At 39.7% G+C, this 20,628-nt stretch overlaps 1 protein-coding gene across 1 annotated transcript in view; it reads left to right on the top strand.

The window, feature by feature from the left end:
* The window catches only part of KIT (KIT proto-oncogene, receptor tyrosine kinase), a 51,036-nt gene that overhangs the window by 24,862 nt on the left and 5,546 nt on the right, over positions 1-20,628 (top strand). The window contains exons 5-17 of the mRNA XM_052682899.1: positions 1,429-1,588; positions 4,440-4,629; positions 5,016-5,131; positions 9,548-9,662; positions 10,720-10,913; positions 11,959-12,065; positions 12,158-12,284; positions 12,543-12,647; positions 12,733-12,843; positions 14,487-14,637; positions 16,384-16,472; positions 16,815-16,942; positions 19,731-19,853. Coding sequence (XP_052538859.1) covers positions 1,429-1,588; positions 4,440-4,629; positions 5,016-5,131; positions 9,548-9,662; positions 10,720-10,913; positions 11,959-12,065; positions 12,158-12,284; positions 12,543-12,647; positions 12,733-12,843; positions 14,487-14,637; positions 16,384-16,472; positions 16,815-16,942; positions 19,731-19,853 — 1,716 coding nt within the window. The remainder of the gene's footprint in view (positions 1-1,428; positions 1,589-4,439; positions 4,630-5,015; positions 5,132-9,547; positions 9,663-10,719; positions 10,914-11,958; positions 12,066-12,157; positions 12,285-12,542; positions 12,648-12,732; positions 12,844-14,486; positions 14,638-16,383; positions 16,473-16,814; positions 16,943-19,730; positions 19,854-20,628) is intronic.

The following is a 20,628-nucleotide window of genomic DNA, read 5'->3' on the forward strand; positions in this document are numbered from 1 at the left end:
GATGCTTGAAACACAGGGCTGGGTTTCGAAAAACTATCTGTAAGAGAGGGCCCAGGAATCCACAGGCACTGGTTTGTGCTTAAGGGCACCTGCTACTCTTCTGGCTATACCCCAAAATTTAAATGAATTAAAAGCCCTTGTGAAGACCTGTTGGTAACTCCTGCCATATATGTTCCCATGCTAATTGGCTGGACCTTTACTGTTAATACCAGTAACTAGAATACATCATTTTCATTCTACATGTGCATGAAAAAAAAAAAAAAGGGCTTCTATGATTGTTTGGTGTTTGGATAAATAGCACAATCTCAGGCAAATAGCAAAATATGAGTCTCATTCCCTGGGGCCACATATCTGGCACAGCTTCTCTCACTAAGTGCTTGTGGCTCTAGAAATCCCATCACCCAGCTCCGAGGGCTAGGGGAGCACTAAGTGAACCAAAGGTAGCGTGGGACCTGCAGATGGGGCTTCTGGTTCTGTGCCAAGGTCAACCACAAGTCTTTCATTTGAGGACTCCGCTTCTTTTCTTGCTCCTCCCTCCACCTTTTTGTGTTAGAATGTGTTGAAACTGGAGTCTTACCTTAAGTTTTCATGCTTTTTCATTTTATGAGTAAAAGTTATGAAGAAAATATTTTTGGCTAAAAAAAGTTTGACCTTTCTGTTCCTTCTGGTAAATAACAGGGGATGCTATTGTTTGAATACTGACTCATCACATTAAATTTGGTACAGAAACAGAATACATAAAATTCATGTATGAAGAATCTTTTCTGAATAGGTTAAAGAAAAGAAATTGAAAGGAGTTATCACCACTTTTGAAAACTGGGGCTTGCTGTAAGCGAACACTTCCACACAGAACAGATTTCTACTCAGAAAGAATCAAAACTGCATAGAGAAAATAAAACCCAAACCATACTATGTGATTCTGTGATTTGTTTGTACAAATAAAACCTTCTGTCAGTTCCTCCCCTTCATCGTCATTAAAAGTCCAGCTAGGGCGAGCTGGATTTGGCTCGGGCATGACACCCTTTTCTTCACAGGACTGAAATATTTAAAGAAAACAGGCTTTCAGCTCTGTGTTTTGGGCTGGCCTCTCTCACGTGGGTTCTCCAGGTCTTTGTGGGACTGGAAGCACTCTGTCTTGAAATATCAAATGGAAAAGCAGTGAAGTGCAACCTAAGTGTGCCCTAGAGTGGAGTTTGCGGATGGGAAGAATGAGGGGAAGGGGTAGAACTTGGGAAAGGACATTGTCTCTCAAAGACAGCTTGTTTTGCATGGAGAGATTCTAGTGACAGGTTTGTCGTGATGGCTTATTATTCTGGTTTAAAGTTATGAATATTAATATAGTGAAGTCATAATTAGTTCTATTTTTAATTTATTGGGGAAAGATGCTGCATACAGTGTTTTAGATGTTAATTGTTTTTTTACCGACAGATTGTTACAAGCAAAAGCAGAAATGTGGGTGATTACGGATACGAAAGGAAATTAACATTGAACATCCGTTCAGTGGGAGTTAATGATTCTGGAGAATTCACTTGCCAAGCAGAGAACCCTTTTGGAAAAACCAATGCCACGGTAACCTTGAAAGCACTAGGTAAATAGTTCCTGTAGAAATCTTAACATTTCTAATTGTGGAAGGTGGAAAATGAAGATGCTGAGTATCTTTTCCTTCCTTTTCTCTTCTTTTCCCCAATCCTGAATGTTTAAGTTACTTCATTAAAAGGTTAATGCAGACTTGGTGCCATATGGGGGTTGTTCAGGAAGGGCTATGGAGTGTGCAGCTACTTTAATTTCTGCAGCCCTGTGCATGTTATCGGATTGTGATTTTAGAACAACCACCCAACATTGTACCCATCTCTCTGTTTTTTTCTTTCCTGGTTTAATTTAAAATTTAATCCAGTCTTAATGAAGCAAGTAATTTACCTTTGCCTACTACTTTTCCTACACTTTAGTAATTTGGCAGCACAAATACAAAGCATATCTTCAGTACCTGCCTTCCAAGCATGGGAAATTTCACTGACACTGGCATGTCAATGTTTCTTTAATTCAGGAGGAGCTATATACGTATTTTATTTAAAATTATGCTGTGGGGAACATTTAAGTGTGTATAGGTAGCATGAAATGTCTCTGGAGTTCACCACCATGGTAAATCCAGCATCCATCACTTCCCTCGGTTTGAGGATCATATCCCTTAATAGTGAGCAAACTCCTCCCATTGTTTAATAGTGTGAGTTAGACCTCTGCTGCTGTGTATTAGCTCATATGATATACAGTGCCATTCAAATTTTAAAGCTGCCAAAAAATACTAACTTGATCGACTAGTTAAGGATATATGCTTGACAATTCTGACCTAGTCTGTGTAGTGGGTTAAAATAGTTTCAGTTCCTTAAGGTCAAGACAACCAAGGGCAACTGAGACTAGCTGTGTGCCAGGCCTTGTATTCTCTTCCTTAGTAAATCTATTTTTCTGGAGACAAATACCCCCATAACATTGCTTGATTTGCTTTCCCAAGTAGCCTAAAGAAAATAGAAGCACTTGACTTCTGTGGATAGATCTCTAGCCTAGCTGCAGAAGTCTGACTGCAGTTAACCTTGTTATACCATTTGAGGGGGTAGGGCTCATGACACATTTTCCTCTTTTTTTTTTTTTAAATATAAGAGACTAGATTCATATGTAAAAGAGTGAAACTGTATTAAGTATGAAAGAAAATCTTTTCCCTGAGGAGAATAATGTGAAAGCTTTTGTTACAAGAGGAGGGAAGTTCTTACCTAGAATTCTTAGGACTACTATGCATGCAAATATGGTTTTAAAAAGGATTGACTTTAGGAAGTCTGATGACTAAAATAAAGCATAGTATTGTAGAAAGTTGAAAATAAACCAACAAGTTTGTATTTAGTAAAATATAAAGTTCGTGCTTAGTAAAAAATAACTGAGAAAAGCTGGAATATTTCATTTTAGAGATACTTTTCTCCCCAAAACCTCTCAAATCTATCCTAAAATAAAATAAACTCTGTCTCCTGGTTTCCTTTCACCATTCATCGTCAATTTAGCTGTATCTTTCTAAGAAAAACCATGCCAGCTCCCGGCATCATGAGAAGTGATCTGTAGAACAAACTGGAGGGACTGTGAGATTGTGTCAGAATCTAAATCACTGTGGCTTTAGTATTAGCCAAAAGGTTTCAAATAAATAAAGTTATGTTGGTACATTTCCTGGTTACTTTTTTACATGATTGGTTCATCTAACCATAAACAGTTTCTCGAACAGTGTTTTGGACATTGGCAGAACGATGATAAATTTTTTTTGCAGGCTCTTGGATATAATTTTGAATATGTGATTGTACAGAAAATAGAAAAAAGGTCTCAAAGGGAATAAAAATCTTAAATTTCCAGATTTAAAACCACCTCTCTCTCCCCCTCTCTCTCTCCCTTTTTTTTTTTTTTTTTTTTAATAATAGAGACTTTTATATCACACCTGCTTGCTGTGAGTATACATCTTCCTTTCTTAGAAACATCTGTCAAGTGCTCTGTCAGCTCCATATGGTTTCACCAAGGCCTGTTGCCTTCGGTTTTCATGAGCTCAGGTACCCAGCTGGCCACAGCAGTTTGATCACCAGAAAGTGGGAAGAGGGAGAGCTTTGAGATTGACTTGAGGCTAAATTCAAGCTTTCCCAGCTTTTTCAAGCTTTTTTCCTTGTTATTGCAGTCTGTCTGTCAGACTGATAATTCCCATATGAATTTGTGTAATAGGACTGAAAAAAATTGTCTTTCAAAGTGAGTAATCCTGAAGCTGATGAGTTCGTTAATGAAATTATAACCACTGCAGTAAGGATGCTGCTCCATGTGATATTTTGGAATGGAACTACACAGTGATAAATGGCACCCGCCAAAGAAAAGATTAAGACCCAGCAGTAGATGAACAGAAGTGCCTTAGCTTAAGACAATTGCTATCCAGGCCTTTAGCCTTAGTGCATTTTTCTCTAATTACAGTCTTTAATAGCTTCATTTGTAATGTCATTCTTAATTACACTTGAGAAAGAATCACTGAGTATTCTACTATGTTGTCATAAGTGATCGATTTATTTTGCTCTTTTTTAGTGTTTCTTTTGTGCCATACTGCTAGTGACTGATTTTTTGAAAAAAGTAAACACTGGAGTAGGATCAAGCACATGTTTGCATTCTTGCAGAAGCATTTAAAGGCTATTTATCACTAAGAGATGGAATCCTTTATGTTAAAGCATGTGAGGTTGCTTTGTTCTGTGCCTCATTGTTACATACATAGCTAGTGGTCTTGGTTTCAGCAGGTGAGGGCTAAAGTTCTGCTTAGTAGATCAGGTTTCCTGTTTCACAGTTGAATGTGTGATCACTGATCTTGAAGTGTGGTTAGAGTGCCAGCAATCTCCTAAATGGCCCTGAAATTGTTTTTCTTTTCCTATTATGGCTATCAGCTAAAGGATTTGTCCGTTTGTTTGCAACAATGAATACCACAATTGACATAAATGCAGGACAAAATGGAAATTTAACAGTTGAGTATGAGGCGTATCCAAAACCAAAGGAAGAAGTCTGGATGTACATGAACGAAACATTACAGAATTCATCAGACCATTATGTCAAGTTCAAGACTGTGGGCAATAACAGGTAATAAGAACGGCTTTAAGTGCTATTGATTTCACTTTGAAACAGCAAACTAGAGTCTGCTCCAAAAAAGATGAAAGTGGAGATGGCAAGAAAATTGTTTCTGAAAGGTCTTGCCAAAATGAGGCTTACTGCAGTACCTGGTGTGAAGTCTGCCAGCCAAGGTGTGGAGTAGTGCTGAGCTGAGTGCACCAGCGTGCCTCCCAGCTCACCTACATGATGCCACTGCTGCCTGTAAGCTAAACTAAGAATTCAGTTTGAACGCGGAGGCCCTGCACCATCACACAGTGTATGCAGAAGATGGTGCACTACTAATTTCTGTCTTGGCTTTTTGTGCAGCAGTTGATGGCAAGTTATGAGCATCGCTAATGCTTTTTTTTTCTCTGCAGTTATACTAGCGAACTTCACCTTACCCGATTAAAAGGAACAGAGGGAGGCATTTACACATTTTTTGTGTCCAACTCAGATGCCAGCTCCTCCGTAACATTTAATGTCTATGTGAAAAGTAAGTGAACAGTCTGAAATATTTCATTATCACAGTAATTGTATTTTATACAACATAATGTATGCACAAGATGTCACAGTGTGGTTCAGCATATGAGAGGCTTTCTGAAGTGAAGCACATGCTGCAAAACTATTTAAATGTCAAGATATAAAAGTGCAGAGTACTTACAGAAATCCACCTACTATCCAGTGTGACCTTACGTTCTGGCAAACATCCTCCAGAGGTTACTGGAGAGCAGACAGATAATTTATACAGGAACAAGAAAAAGTAGCACCTGGAAAGGTGGTCTCAAAAATGAGCCATGTACCATAAACCTTTGATAATTTAAGGTGGAGCAGGAGGTAGAAGGATTGCATACGTATAATTTGCATTTTTGTCTGCCAAGTTAAGCTACTAATTTTCTTCAAATTGTTTGAGTTGGATGTACAATTTGAAAATTGTAAGCAGAACTATTCATTTGTGCCTTTTGGCATCTAAATACTTCTGCATCATAATACATATCTGCATTGTTTTAGAGAAATCTGCATAGCTTTACAGTGCACATGCTGTTGTCTTTATGTACTTGTAAAAAAAAAGGGATCAACCTCAGTTGTAAATAGTATTCTTCACGACAAAGGCTGAACTTGAAATTGAGTTAAGTGAAACTTTCAGGAAACTGTCCTTTATGGCAGAGCCATCCTGTTAGAGAATTTCTTACTCTCAGATATTGGCAGCTGCTAAAGGCAAAGATTAAGTACGGTAGGCAAACTGGAGAAACTAATGCAAGGTAGATAGTGATGCCTTCAAGCCTGGGACAACAAAAAGTATAGGAAGTGCAGTATATGCTGCAAATATGTTGTTGCAGTGCTTTAGCAGTAATAGGTCTTTCTCTGGGCGTGGGCTCATGCGCAGGACCATTGAGACTTCCACATATTCACAAAATCCTATATATTAATTTCTGAATTCTTCCCATTTGACAATGAATGTCAGCATCTAAAGCATCAGTGATGTATTTGCAGTGCTGTAGTTTGGGTCTAGAAATGTAATTTGTACTCCATTTGGAACGTGGCATTTCTTCAGTTCTCCATAAATGCAGTCATCTGTGTTGTGCATTTCACTTCCCCAGCTATGATTTTTGAGTTGAGGGCACTGGCAACCTCAACTATCCTTTGCCATGTTGAATAAGTGTGGATCACAATCAGAAGGGGGAATTTGACTGTTGCAGAGATTAATAGAGCTAAGTGCTGAGCTAGACGTTTACTTTCTGGGTAGAAATGGAAGAAATCACAGGTTGTGGAGCAATCAGCTCCCATGAGGCTGGGTAATATTTCCCAACTTGCAGCATCATATATGTGCTGGGAGCAGGGCACTGTGGGATCTTCTGGCTGCTCAGGAGCAATCTGGGCAAAATAACTTTAAAAAACGGCAGCAGTTTTGTCATCATCAGATGTCAGTTCTCAGTGTAGTTGATAAAGGCTGAAACCCCTGCAGGTCGTGGTCAGGGAGCCACACTAGGAATGGCATGGTGAAGCATTATGGCCGTGGCAGGAGAGAGTATGCATGACTTAGTTTGAAAGGCTAGCCTGTGCAACCAGCAGCATTCAAGTATCATTCATTCTTGCTTCAACATGGAAGTTATCAACTTGGAAGTCTTGGAAACAGTAAGATCAGTCTTGGGATAAAATGAAGTGATTGAAGCCACCTCAGCAGAGCCTTGGTTACCATGTAGTGCGGCCCTGGGAGGGCTACTAATGTTGCTGAAATGGATGGATTTGATGCACTTGGCTCAGAAGGAGTTTCTTCTGGTGTTTTGCAAGTTTGTACTGCAAATATTCTTTCCTTTTGAAAAGGGAAGTTGAAGCAGATTGATCCCTTGAAGAGCATGTTTTTAGGAAAAATAAACTCTTTTCAGTAGCATGTAAGATGCTCATCATTTAGGTACGAAACACAAACTGCACAACAACAAAACATTATTTCAAATAGCAGAGTAACTGCAAAAGGTTAGTCAAGTGTGGGTGGGACAGATGCTGATCTAATCATGTGTCCTGATTTGGCCTTGTCACTGGGAACTTTGCATAAATAGCTGGGATCTAGCTTCTGCTGTTTACAAGTCTGGCTCAGGCGTGTAATCAGCAAAAAGCAATCAAACAGGTAAAACAGGATTCATAATCAGGGGGATATCTTCATGTAAACACAAATCGATGCTGAAGCATTTGCTGAAGGATGTGAAAAACCCTGTGCAGAAAGACTTTAAACACATTTAGCAATTGCATATGCTAATTTGAAACAATGCTAAATTGCTAAAATAAAATGTAGTCAGTCATAGAGAGTATTACACGAACTAGGGAAGGAAGGAAGGAGCTCTGAAATTAGGAGCCAAAGGGAAAATTACAACTTGACAAGCAGTATGCTGAACTGAGCTACAATTAAGAAATTGTACAAATCTCCAGAGTGGCAAGTTACCATGCATCTAGCAATTAGTGGAGGAATCTTCAAGCTGGTATCTGCGCTTAATGCAAAATAATATCTGGCTATAATTATAGTCAACAAAATACTGTCTGTGCAGTTGGGGATCATGCTGCAGAGAAGAAAATGGTCACGGTGTTAGAGGGCACATGAGGCTTGGCATTTTTCCTGTTGTTGCTATATGCACTGAACAAATGAGGAGTTACTGTGGTGCTGTGGAAAGATTCGGTCCAGTCCAGAAAATGTGGCTGTGGAAGAAAATCTCTCTCTGTACTGATAGAAAATACCTATTAAATGTTACTTTTTAAACATCTACTTTCCTGTGCTAATTATGAAGAAATTGGGAATCAAAAGCAACTGAACCCACAATGTTGTTATTCAGAGCACTGAGCTGAAAGAGAATTGACTTATTTCAAATCTTTGCTATGTTCAGAATCAACACTGATAAGAGCTGAAAATCAGAAGTGGTGAAATGAGAAGTTTGGGGCATTTTTAAGTGAGGACTGCAGGTGCTGGGACATAGCACAAAGTTTTGTGGTGTTGTAACACACTGCCTGACACAGGTGATATACCTAAGCACACAGTTAGAATTTCACAATTCAGTCCTGTTGATAGGAGATAGGAAAGCTGAATTTCATATAATCCGTGAATGCTAAGACTGTGTGAGATACTGCCTGCTATCAAAAAAGTTCTGCTCCAAATGAGTAATGCTGAAAACCCGTCTCAACATTTTGCAACAGTGTTTGGTTCTGGGTGGTTTGCATAAGACACAGCATGAGGATTTAGAAATGAAAGAACATTTGGTTCTTGTAACATGACTCATGAGGAGATGCTACATTATTGAGAATATATGTGCTTTATTGCCTCCAATTTAATCAGCAAGTAGAATATTCATTAAAAACGGTGTGCAGCCTTGTCACATGGATTTTATCTGAAATAAATTGCTTTTTTCCACAGTTGTCAGTACAGTCTCACAAGTTCCTACAATATTAGAAAATCATCTTAGGTTTCTGTAAAGTTATATTAACGGTTAATAGACTTTTAATTTGTGCCAAGTGAACATCTTTGGCATACAGTCTGGCTTTGCCATTGTTGTCTTTTTTTTTTTTTTTTTTTTCTAATTTGCAAGGAAGCTAATATAGCTGTGGCTTCTAATTCTAGTTCTCCAAGAAATAAATCTTTCTAATATTTGCCAGAGTCATGTTGGCGTTGTCCTTGCCTGAAGGCCTGTGACATTGGGCTAAGGACTGCAAAGTCCACCTAATTGCTTTGTTTTCCCATCATACTTAACACAGCAGCTCTGAGCTGCATGCAGCACCAGCCCCAGTGCAGAGACAGGGACTGCAGTGTCATAGCATAGGGCACCAGCTGTCTGCCTTGCTCTGTAAACTACCAGAGCAATCAGAAATTACAGCTTGGGCAGCTAATACAGCCAGCCAAATATTAGCTTCCTTTTCATGCAGCATTTCAGATGGTGAGCCTGTTAGCCCAGTGTTTTACTGGGATGCATGCCCTCTGTGGGATAGGGATAGGCACTGGTTGCATTGCACTCCAGTTTCTTTTCTGACTGTGGTGGTAATGTTTAATGGAGGGCAGATGCAGGAGAGGTGGAGTTTGACAGATGTAACACACACAGCTGTGGATTAACTGTCCCTGTTAAAAGCTGGTAAAGTTCCTCTGCAGGAACTGGAACTGCCTTCTTGTTTAAAACACATACTTTGTTCTGTACAGCTTGTGACTTTGCTTGTGTAGGGTCTTTCATCTGATGAACATGGAGGAGGTAAAGTGCTCTGAAATCCAATGGAAGCATTCAGTGTAAGAACAGAGATTTTCACAGCTGCAGAACTGTGGGCAGTTCAGTTCCCCTCACTCTATGGGTAGAAGCACACACAAGTTACCGGGGTGATGAGCATGTGGCAACGCAAATTCTGTGTTCCTTTAACATGAGACTCTCATTTGTGTGTGTTACAGCAAAACCAGAGATCCTTACCTTGGATATACTCAGCAATGGCATTCTTCAGTGTGTGGCAGCTGGGTTCCCAGCCCCTACCATTTACTGGTATTTTTGCCCAGGAACTGAACAGAGGTGAGTTAAGTAACCAGAGTCTCCAAAACCTATTCTAGATACAACACACACTAATAAACAATTAAAAATGAAGACTGAAAAATGACTTGGTAGCAGTTACATTGCATCACTGTTTTCATCAGTTTAGGTATTGCATTATTTGCAGTGGTTTGAAGGGAAAGGAACAGCATTTTCTGCTGTGGAAAAGTTAAAGCCAAACTTTCTCCCTGCTGCAGGCTAGCTAATGTTTATATCAGTTTGGCCCCAGATGACACACATTCTCTATCCAATTTCACAGAATGACAGTCACAGAATCACTTGTGAATACAGCTGTTATCTTTTGTCTTATTGTGTAATGATATAATTTTTCAAGACATAAAGTAATTAGATTTCTATTCACATGAAGCGTCTGACAAGTAAACAAGTCTGACGTTGTTATGTGTAAAACCTGATGCCTAGTTACCACATTTCCAAAAGGCCTGCAGAGTTCTACTGTGAAGTGAGCATCTGTGAAGCACATTTTCAGATTTTTGTTGGCTTGCACTGTGGTTGCGAATCTTACACTAGCAAGTCATGGATCTCCCACCTGCATCATTTCACTGGAACAGGTTGCCCAATGAAGTTGTAGTAGCCCCTTGCTGAAAGCATTCAAGGCCAGGCTGCACGCAGCTTTGAGCAACCTGATCTAGTGGGAGGTGTCCCTGCCTACAGCAGGGGGTTTGGAATGAGGTGATCTTAGAAGTCACTTCCAACCCAAAGCATTCTATGATTCCATCATTCCACGCAGGTTTAACGGTTACAAAACTTAAGAGTATGTACCCCTAGCCAGCAACAAGTGCAGACCTCAGGGTGTCCGTACAGCTTGTTCTGACAATTTCACCCACTACATGGAAGATAAGAAAGCATTGTGAGTGGGATAAGCTTTTAAGATAAGATCTTCAGTTGAGTCTCATTGTGAAGCCGTGTTGTTTGAATTGCTGGTGGTCTGCCTTTGACTGCCTGCCTTCCTAGCAGCACCTGTCATTCATTCCTGAGAAGGCAATCTTCAGCAGGTAACTGACAGCATTGTTCTTCCCAGGTGTTTTGACTCACCAACGATATCCCCCATGGATGTGAAAGTCAGTTACACAAATTCTTCAGTGCCATCCTTTGAGCGGATCCTGGTCGAGAGCACTGTTAATGCCAGCATGTTCAGGAGCACTGGTACCATCTGCTGTGAGGCATCCAGCAATGGTGACAAGAGCTCTGCTTTCTTCAACTTTGCTATTAAAGGTATTGTCTGGAGTGAACACTGGTGCTGTCCACTTCTTGCTGTCATGCAAGAATTCCGTCTTTTAAGTGTTGCCTTTGCCACAATAAATTTAATGGTTGCGTGGCTGAATGTATGATAATATGTTATGATACGATTTCTGCCTGTAAAAGCATCACCTTCTCCTTTCAGTTAATATTTGTGGTAATATCTTCAGAACTGCAGAGCAATAGTTAGCTGGTTTTCTTTTGCCTGTGCAGTGTGATCTAGACCAGGGACACACCACCTGCAGCATGGCACTAGTCTACCTTCTCTCTGTCATTTTTTCTTCTCTTGTCTTTGTTTTGACTGTCTAGGTCCTAAACTCTAGGCCATGATCTCTTTCAAGATAAGACTGCATTTTTGTCTGGTTTTTATCACGTCTCAGGAAAATGTGGTCTCAGCATTGACTGGAGTGTAAGGGCTCTGCTTTCGTAAAAGAAGTAACATACTGCAAAAGTGCTTATGAGTTTTGTGAGCACTACTGGTGGGTTTGTAGGGAAAAAAAAAAGCACTAGAGCACAGATGACTTAAAATGTGTTTGTAAATCTCCGCTTGCTTTGGAAAACTTGCATGTTCTGCTAATGCTTTTTTTCTCTACTACTCAGATAGAACATACAAATAAGCTACAGTCAGGGTAAAGCCATATTCCTTTTCAATCCTATACAACCTCTGCTTTCAAACACTGGGTTGCAGAGATTGTTCTCGGGGGAGGAAAAGAGAAATTAGGATTTAGGAAAAGTCTCCTAACTAAGCTTCCTTCTTTGACTGTAAGCACATACTAGCTGATCTCAGTGTCATGCCTAGAGCTAAGGGTCTAGGGAAGCAAGTGATGTGGATTCTGTGCCAAGGCCTTCCTACTATATCCTAAAGATGGACTCTGATGGACTCAGAGCACTTCTGGGAAAGTGGAAACCTCAAATGATGTTACACAAGGAAGACTCAAGGAAAGCTTTTTCACTTGATTGTATTTAGGGTATTTTTTCCTTTTTAGTATTTAGGCAGGATTTTCTCTGTTTTTCTTTCTAGAGCAAATCCGTACCCACACCCTTTTCACACCTTTACTAATTGCATTTGGGGTCGCCGCTGGACTGATGTGCATCATAGTCATGATCCTGGTGTACATATATTTGCAGGTAAAATCAACAGCTCCTCAAGTCGAGTTAGGAAAGAGTGGGAGCTGCCTGGGGGAGCGTCAGTACTGACAGCTGTTCTCTTTCCTTCCCAGAAACCCAAATACGAAGTCCAGTGGAAAGTTGTTGAAGAAATAAATGGAAACAACTATGTTTACATAGACCCAACGCAACTTCCTTATGATCACAAATGGGAGTTTCCTAGAAACCGGTTGAGTTTTGGTAAGTTTATATTGATTTAATTTCATCTGTGGAGTGAAACCTGCAGGTCTCATATGAGACCTTGGTCAAACATAGCAGGGTTTTGTCAAAAAGATGTTGTGCAGGAATGCAAATAGTGATAATTGCTCGTATTTACCTTGGGACACAAAGCAAGCAGATGTATCTACACTCGCTTCCCTAATACCATGAAAGAGAAATCTAATCCCTTCCCAAAAAGTGCTTCAATTTGTTACACGGTGTATTGTTTTACTTTATTAGGTAAAACCCTTGGTGCTGGAGCTTTTGGAAAGGTTGTTGAAGCTACTGCTTATGGCCTATTTAAATCTGATGCCGCTATGACAGTAGCAGTGAAAATGTTGAAACGTAAGTGGCTGTCATCTGCTGCCCAATTTTTTCTATCTTCCTTCTGGTAGGTGCTATTTACTGAGCATTGCATTTTGCCTTGCAGCAAGCGCCCATTTAACTGAAAGAGAAGCCTTGATGTCAGAGCTAAAAGTTCTCAGTTACCTTGGTAACCACATTAATATTGTGAATCTACTCGGAGCTTGCACTATTGGAGGTATAGTATCAGCAGATTATTGATTAATTCTGCTTTTTTTTTTATCGTTGGAAGGAATAACCTTGAAAGGAGAGCCATTGCTGCTAAGTATAAACTTGTTAAATACATGTATTGCCTAGGCAGGTTGCAGATCATCACAACTGTCATCTGTGAATTACTAAACCTAGGTTTAAGCTCATACTAAAAACAATGATGAGACTGCTGTAGGTGCAGCTGAAAATGAAGGTTGTTGTTATTCTCCTTGTGAGCCATTGTGTGTTTTTTTTTTTTGGAGAGACTACAAAACTTAAGGTATTCTTCCTCCACCACTCTATTTCTCTTGAATGAGAAGAGATATGTGAACTTGCTGGTATCCAGGGTATGCAGTCAGCAGCCCGGCTGCTTGCAGCGTTCCAGTCTGTGTGGATTGCAAGTATATCTGTTAAGGTACCACCAAAGTCACAATGTCTGAAAGGTAGAAAGCTGAGAAAAAGGATTTCCCAAATAAACCCAAGTGTTTTTTATTTAATATTAGCTTCAAAAATAAATATAAAAATAAGAAACTTTAAAAAGTTTATTTTCATATATAACAAAAGATACCTAACAGCTGCAGTGTCTGATACAGAGTGATGCTGTCCTGTATTTTTAACTTAGGTGCTTTCAAGCATGAAAGTTGGTGGTGTTTCTTGCACAGATATTTGCTCTTTACGTTTTTTTTTTTCATTTTTCAAAGAAAATGAGCTTGTAAGAATTTGTAGTTTTAGGTAGATGCGAAATGTTTCTTACTTTCACTTACAATGATTTAAATAGGTTAAAAAGCAGTTTCAAGTAGTCGACAAAGCAGAGCTGCTGGCTCGAGTGCACATCACTGACAGCTGAAGGAATGTGGTCTGGGAGCAAATCTCTGTTATAAAAGCTGTAATTATTAACTGCAGAAAAATGGAAATAAACTGTTGAGGTTAAGAAATGGTGGTGCAGAATAAGCGTACAGATGAAATAACACGCAGCATGATTACACATTCAAGGGCCATAGCTGCAGTCATTCACTCAGAAAACGTATATTTGATCTATAAACATCCGTGCTGGAGATGACTTGATTCTCCTTTCCGATTTCATTTTAATATTCTAAGACCTTGTGCAGTGTAGTTTTCTGTCTCAGCAGGCTGTTCTATTTGAATGATTTTTCTTATTATACTAAGGAATATAACACTCTACATCATTTCCAAAACATTACTGAAGGAGTGTGAAGCTCTACTGTAAACAGAAGTGAATCAAAAGGATTAATGTTTGAAGCCTGAATTACTCGAACGTTTGGAACAAATAACTTCCTTCAGGAAGTGAGCAAAATCAAACAGATGTGTCTGGCCAGAAACATTATCACAAGAAGAAAAAGACTTATTTGTTTAATTTTATGTACAATGCAGTACTACTGGGGAGGGTGGAAATTAATTGGGAGTGACACAGCTTTCGCTGGACAATAGCTACTTGCCTGTGAAAGAGAAGAAGCTGGGTCGCTAGTCTTAACTTTTGATGTTTAGTCAGTGTAAGGCGTTGTGATTGTTAATAGACAAGTCTGTCTGCTTTGCTGAATGGTGTCTTTATGTAAGGTTTTCTGCTTTGGAAATAATGCCCACCTGCTTTCTCGACCTCGTGTACTTCTACAGGGCCCACACTGGTCATTACAGAATATTGCTGCTATGGCGATCTCTTAAATTTTCTGAGGCGGAAGCGAGATTCATTCATTTGTCCAAAGCATGAAGAGCACACAGAAACAGCTGTTTATGAGAACCTTTTGCACCAGGCAGAGCCCACAGCGTAAGTGTGACCTGCTGAAGTGTGTGTGTGTTCAGGAGACTGAGAAGGAGGGGATGCTGAGGTTCATTAGGGATGAGGAATTGGGAGGACCCTTTCATGCATCAGGCTTTGAAGGTTCTTTGCTGCGTAAGGAAACAATTTAGTTAAAGAGATGATTTGTACAGTGGGTGGCTTATTCTAACAGAGCTCAATTCATTGTATACACTCTGTGTTTTACTTCTTTGTCAAATTTCCTGTAGTTATTTCATGCAGCTCCTTGGCTCTGATCTTCATATCTATTTGTGTTTATCATTACTGTTAAACATTGGCAGTGCTCATTTAAAATCTTGAATAACAATCCCCCCAGTGTTATGGTGTTAGTATTCTGGGTTCTCACAAGTTCCTGCCTTCAGAAATGACTTTCTACAACCCAAACAGTGTTCTCCAGTGTTTTAAATGAGCTGCCACTGGTAGCCCATTAGATTGTGTGGTGCCCTAACCCATGTCACCATTCAGAGATTGCTCTTGTGCTTTTATTTTTCAATTACTTCATCTGTATATGTTTAGCTCTTCTGTTTTAAATAAAAGCCTAAGTTCTTTCTGAGTACATTTCCAAACACAGTTCCTGCTAACTCCTTCCTTTTGCAAAGTGAAGGATACTTAATTTACCAGCCTGGGAGCTGTGACAATACCTATCCATTTTTATTTTCAGTTCGTTCACTGTCCCAGTGGGCCCATCACTCTTAATTAGCAGACACAAAAGAACCAGGAAGCCTCTAAGGAGGAGTTAAAGTCCTTTCTTACAACTAGGTCTAATGCTGGTGAAGCTGTTTGTGACAATGTGTGGATAACTGGTGATGTCAGGAGCATTGGTACCAAAGTAACCATGAACACACAGATTTAAGTTGCTACCGGATGTGTGTCCATTTCTCAGTGCAAGAATCCCACTGCTTGAGCATGTTTTGTAAACTGAGGTATTAACTAGAAGGTATTGTCCAAATTCTTTTGTTAGTATTTACTGCAACATTGCAGCTGCTGAATGCTTCATATTTGTTTGTGGCTTAGTGGTGACCAAAGCTGTTAGTGATCTTATCCCTACTTTCCATGTTAGCTATGTGGCTGCATTTATTGTTCATAAACTTGAGGATCAAGGACCATGTGTGTGAGTTCTAATGGCAATGAAGTGAACTATGCTGACGTGCATCCATCATTTCCAAAGGGGCATACCTATGTATATATAAAATGTATAGCATGAATTATATTATATAACAACAAGAAGACCTAAAAAATGTAGCTGATAACTGTCTCAGGCCTCATGTGATTCTTTGTAATACTTATGAATCCCCTCTGGGACTCAGGATGATCCAAACTAAGTTTTTTTAACCATTCATCTTCTGCATTTCAATTACCACCTCATTTGCAAAAACATGCTGATAGAATCCAGCCTAAGCAGAAGAAGGAAGCATTAGCAGGTCCTGTGAAACATCTGGTCATTCATTTATAGACTGAAGGCTGTATGAATAGTATAGATACAAAAGATTTTGTTTGCTTTCCTGAGCCAAACTCCTAACTTTGAGGTGTTAACTGTACTGATAAACCTCTCTCTCTGTACAAGCCTTTCCTCATCTTTGTTACATGCCCATGATTCTCCAATCATTTATAAAGCATTATATTCAGAAGGTTGGTGCAACATCAGCTTTTTCTTCAGATGGCTTTTGAGATCCTTTTCAGCTAAATCATGTTTCATTTCATCTGCTGCCTCTGCAGGGATGCTGTCAGTGAGTACATGGACATGAAACCAGGAGTGTCATATGCAGTTCCCCCAAAGGCTGATAAAAAAAGGCCGGTGAAATCTGGTGAGTACAATGATGAGAAATTGTTTTCTTCTGGGAGTGTAGAGAAGAAGGCTTTATGGATATTTTCACATGAAACTTTCCTATGGTGGATGGGGACAATTAAAACTCATGAAGTGGTATGAGAAGGCTTAAAAAAGAACAGTATGGTAAATTACAGTGTAATCTATTTTTCCACACTTAATTGGAGTGTAAGGATTACATTTTGCTTTTTGGCAACGGGCTATTTATGTGGCTCTGGTCTAATACTTTCTCAAATGGCTGATGTGTTTAATGTAAGATAAATCTGTTTCTAAAAGATGATACATGGTCCACTCAAGAGCTGTTGGTTTTTATATTGCATAGGTTCCTATACCGATCAGGATGTTACCCTTTCCATGTTGGAAGATGACGAACTTGCTCTAGATGTTGAAGATCTATTAAGCTTCTCTTACCAGGTGGCAAAGGGCATGAGCTTCCTTGCCTCTAAAAACGTAAGTTCATTTTTTATGTTACGAGGTAGCATACGGACCCTTCTGATCCTGGGTGGTGCCTCCTAGGGCTCAATCTTCAGCCCTTACTTTCTGGAGCACACAGATAGTTTCATAAGAACTCCTGATGGCTTTGGAGACACTGAAGCCCATGGGAACTTTATGGAGCTATTTTTTTTCAGGCTTCTCTGCTGTATGGCAATTGGATGTAACACATGGCAGAACCAGAAAAGCCTAACATGTGGACATCTTCAAAAATAATTAAATCTTAAGACTTTAAGATTTCTTCTCTGTACTGCTGGAGAGTTTACAAACTAAAGAACAGTGAAAAGACAGCTGAAAAGCTATCTGTTTGCTTAAAAGTGCCTCGAGTATCTGTACAGTTTTAAACAAAGCTGCACTTGTTACTTCTCACAGTGCCTTAAACAAGGGAGTTATCACACCATGTGCTGGTTGTTTTTAGCGTTATGGCTTAACGTACATGGTACATCTTATTTTTAATTTTCTGAAAAGAGAATCAGCCTACAGACCCACAGATGATCTTCTTTGGCTGCAGGGAGCATAGCAGATGCTTTCTGGGTTCTTAGGAGAGATACTGCCTAACAGAAAGGGTCTGATAAAGAACACAAGTCTTAAATGATTAATGAATATGATCTTCCTACAGTATTTCCTACGTTTTACTTTCAAAATATTACTAACCATGTAAACATTGTGACAGGATTGTACAGGTGCACCTTTGATAACGTGCAAAAAAACCCAACGCTTGAGCAGTTTAAGGTAATCCTGTGATCCTTCATTGATATTGGGAATTCTGATCCACAGCAAGTCTACGTTGAAAACTGCACTTCATTTCCCTCCCTCCCTCCCCCCCCCCCCCCATTATTTTTTCCTTCAAACCCTTTACAGTTGTTGTTGCTGTTGTTGTTTCCAATCTATTGCCAACTTCAGAACAGTCCCAGTAGACAGATTTTAATGGTCTCCACCAGATTGCTGCATCCTGCACTTTTCAGGGCGTCCAGTGCTTAGTGCACATATTCTTTCTCTCATTTTCCAACAGAATAGCCCCAGGAGTCACTATGCCTCATTCCCAGAGATGGTTTTGGTATATTTTTGCCACTGATACAAATAGCCACTGTAGTACTGAGTAGCAGAGGCAGTAATGAATACAACACCACAGCCCTAAGACCTTGGGAAGTAACACACAGTATTTGTCTGGCAGTGCAGAGTTACTGGCTTTGTTACAGCATTAAGCTACAGTGTGCTAACAGGTTACTGCGCTTGGTCTTCTTTGGACATTGTTAGCTAGGCTGGATGGCGCCATGGGCAGCCTGATCTGGTGCATGGCAGTGTTGCTCACAGAAGGGGATTGGAACTGGACCTCTTCGAACCCAAACCATTCTGTGATTGTGTGCATACAGGCTCTTAGCTTCAGCTAGGGAGCATAGAGTGGCTTGGACTGATGGATAAAATGCTTCACATTGCCTCGTGCCCACAGGGATGGTGGTACTCAAAGCCCAGCACCATGGAGTGTACCCAGCTTTTTTCTGCAACTCGATTGTATATCCAAGCTCAGATGCATAAAAGTGCCTCTGTGACGGAGTTGGGATTGGAGTCAGTCCTGGGGTTATAAGTCTTTTATTGAGCACACGATGCCTTGATCACAAGACAGTTCCTCCTCCAATGGACAAAGCCTTTATTCAATGCCAGTTGCACTGCTTTGGGAGGAGTCAGGCAGAGAAACTGGACATTTGGCCATTTCTGCACTTCACTGCTTCTGTGCAGTTACTCTCTCTGCTTTACATATGCAAAGTGAAGATATTGGAGGGCAATGTGGATGAGAATCCCTTAGGAGAGTAATCGTCCTTAAAATTAGTTTCTTGTGTAAGCATACCAGGGGGACAGAGATTCAGATGCATGCTGCTATTGTTTTGTGAGTATGATTTTCTTAACTCTCCAGATATTTTTATAATATATATATTTGGTAGGGAAGTCCACAAAAAATGCAGAGAAAAATAGAACCATATTCAGCTATTTTTTAGACAGCTGTGCTTGCAGACTGTATACCTTCAGCACAGCAGGAGCTTAGCACTGTCATTCCTAGATGGAAAAAGAGATTATTTCATTAGAGAAACACCTCAGTTCTCTAGCAAATGCAGATGGGCTCTGGCTACATACAAAGAAAACATGATTGCTGGAAAACTCAGCCACCCCTCTGGAGCTGCAGCTACAAACACACACACACAAATGAGTGCTGGAACATAACCTAGCAAGGTCATTGAATGTGTTGCTGTTTCTAGAAAGATTCTGACATGAAGACTGCCATTGTTTTCAAATATTTAGGCCTGCTTATAAAATTCTCCTAGGTACTTAATACCTTATGCTTTCCAAAGGAGTATGTTTGAAGTGGGATTCAGTTTTCTAACTTGTCTACCTTGAAATTGTTACCATAATTTTCTCAATTTTCAGCTTTTCAGCGCTTTCTCCTTCATCACAATGGCTTCTTTATAAAAGATTATTTCAGAGACAAACCACATTCTCTCCTTACTCCTCTTCTGCTAGGAAACAGGCCAATAACTTCTTCATAAAAAGCTGGAGAAAAAAAGTCTGTCCCTGGCATAGTACAAGAGTGTTAAAATTTAGCTGCATGAATTGTACGTGGCTTCATTATGACTTTCAGCTTGCCACAAAATGCATAATGTAGTAAGTTTATGCTAAGAAAGCATGTAACTGAGCAACAGGCTGTCATGAATATTAAGAAATAACTTTGTTTGTTTGTCATTTTGTTATTTAGTGTATTCATAGGGATCTGGCAGCAAGAAATATTCTTCTCACTCATGGTCGAATAACAAAAATCTGTGACTTTGGCCTGGCAAGAGATATAAGGAATGACTCAAATTACGTAGTTAAAGGCAATGTAAGTACGTGGTACTTTATCCTCTGGGTTTACATTAGGAGTGTTCCTATTGACTTGACTTGCAAAGAGTCTCCTTCCTATGCAAAGACCTAGATTTCTCAGTTCTGCTGTAGATTTATTCTGGTCAGTAGTGTGAAAAGGGGAAATAGCTGATGGAGATTTGTGTACTAATACATACATGTTGTTATCCTGGATAAAACAACCAAATACATGTCATAAGGGAGGAGACATTTTTGCTGGGTCAGTAAAAATGCACCATCTTCCTATTAGACGCAAACATGTAAGCTAAGAAACTGCAGGCCTTACTGTAGTGATATTCTGTTAGGCCAGTCCTAAAAATAATTATTTTGCAACTTTTGCTATATTTCTGCATTACTGAAATATCTAAGTAATCAGGGTTTGCATCTTGATTTTTGCTAAAAAATATAACTCAGAAACTGGATTATGAAGTCTGAATTTACTGATTAGAGCACAGTGGGTGGCAAAACTTTATACACAGATCTTAACCTCATGTAGATAAAAAAATACAGCTTTAATTTGCAGCTATAGGTCAAGCCCTTTAACAAGACAACGCATGAAAAATGCTTAAAACCTGTACAGATAAATACCCATTCCATTAGTACCTGCCAGCCCTCTGCAGAGGTACAAAGAAACACTGAAGTGATGCAGAGTGCATTGGCAGAATTTGAAGTCCCCTTTTAAGTCCTAGAGTAGTAAATGAGCCTTGCTACAAAAGAAAACCTAGTCTGCCTGAGACTGAAATTGGAGAAACATG

This window comes from Tympanuchus pallidicinctus, unplaced genomic scaffold (assembly GCF_026119805.1).
Source record: "Tympanuchus pallidicinctus isolate F22 unplaced genomic scaffold, pur_lepc_1.0 scaffold2, whole genome shotgun sequence".
In the NCBI taxonomy this organism is placed as follows: domain Eukaryota; kingdom Metazoa; phylum Chordata; class Aves; order Galliformes; family Phasianidae; genus Tympanuchus; species Tympanuchus pallidicinctus.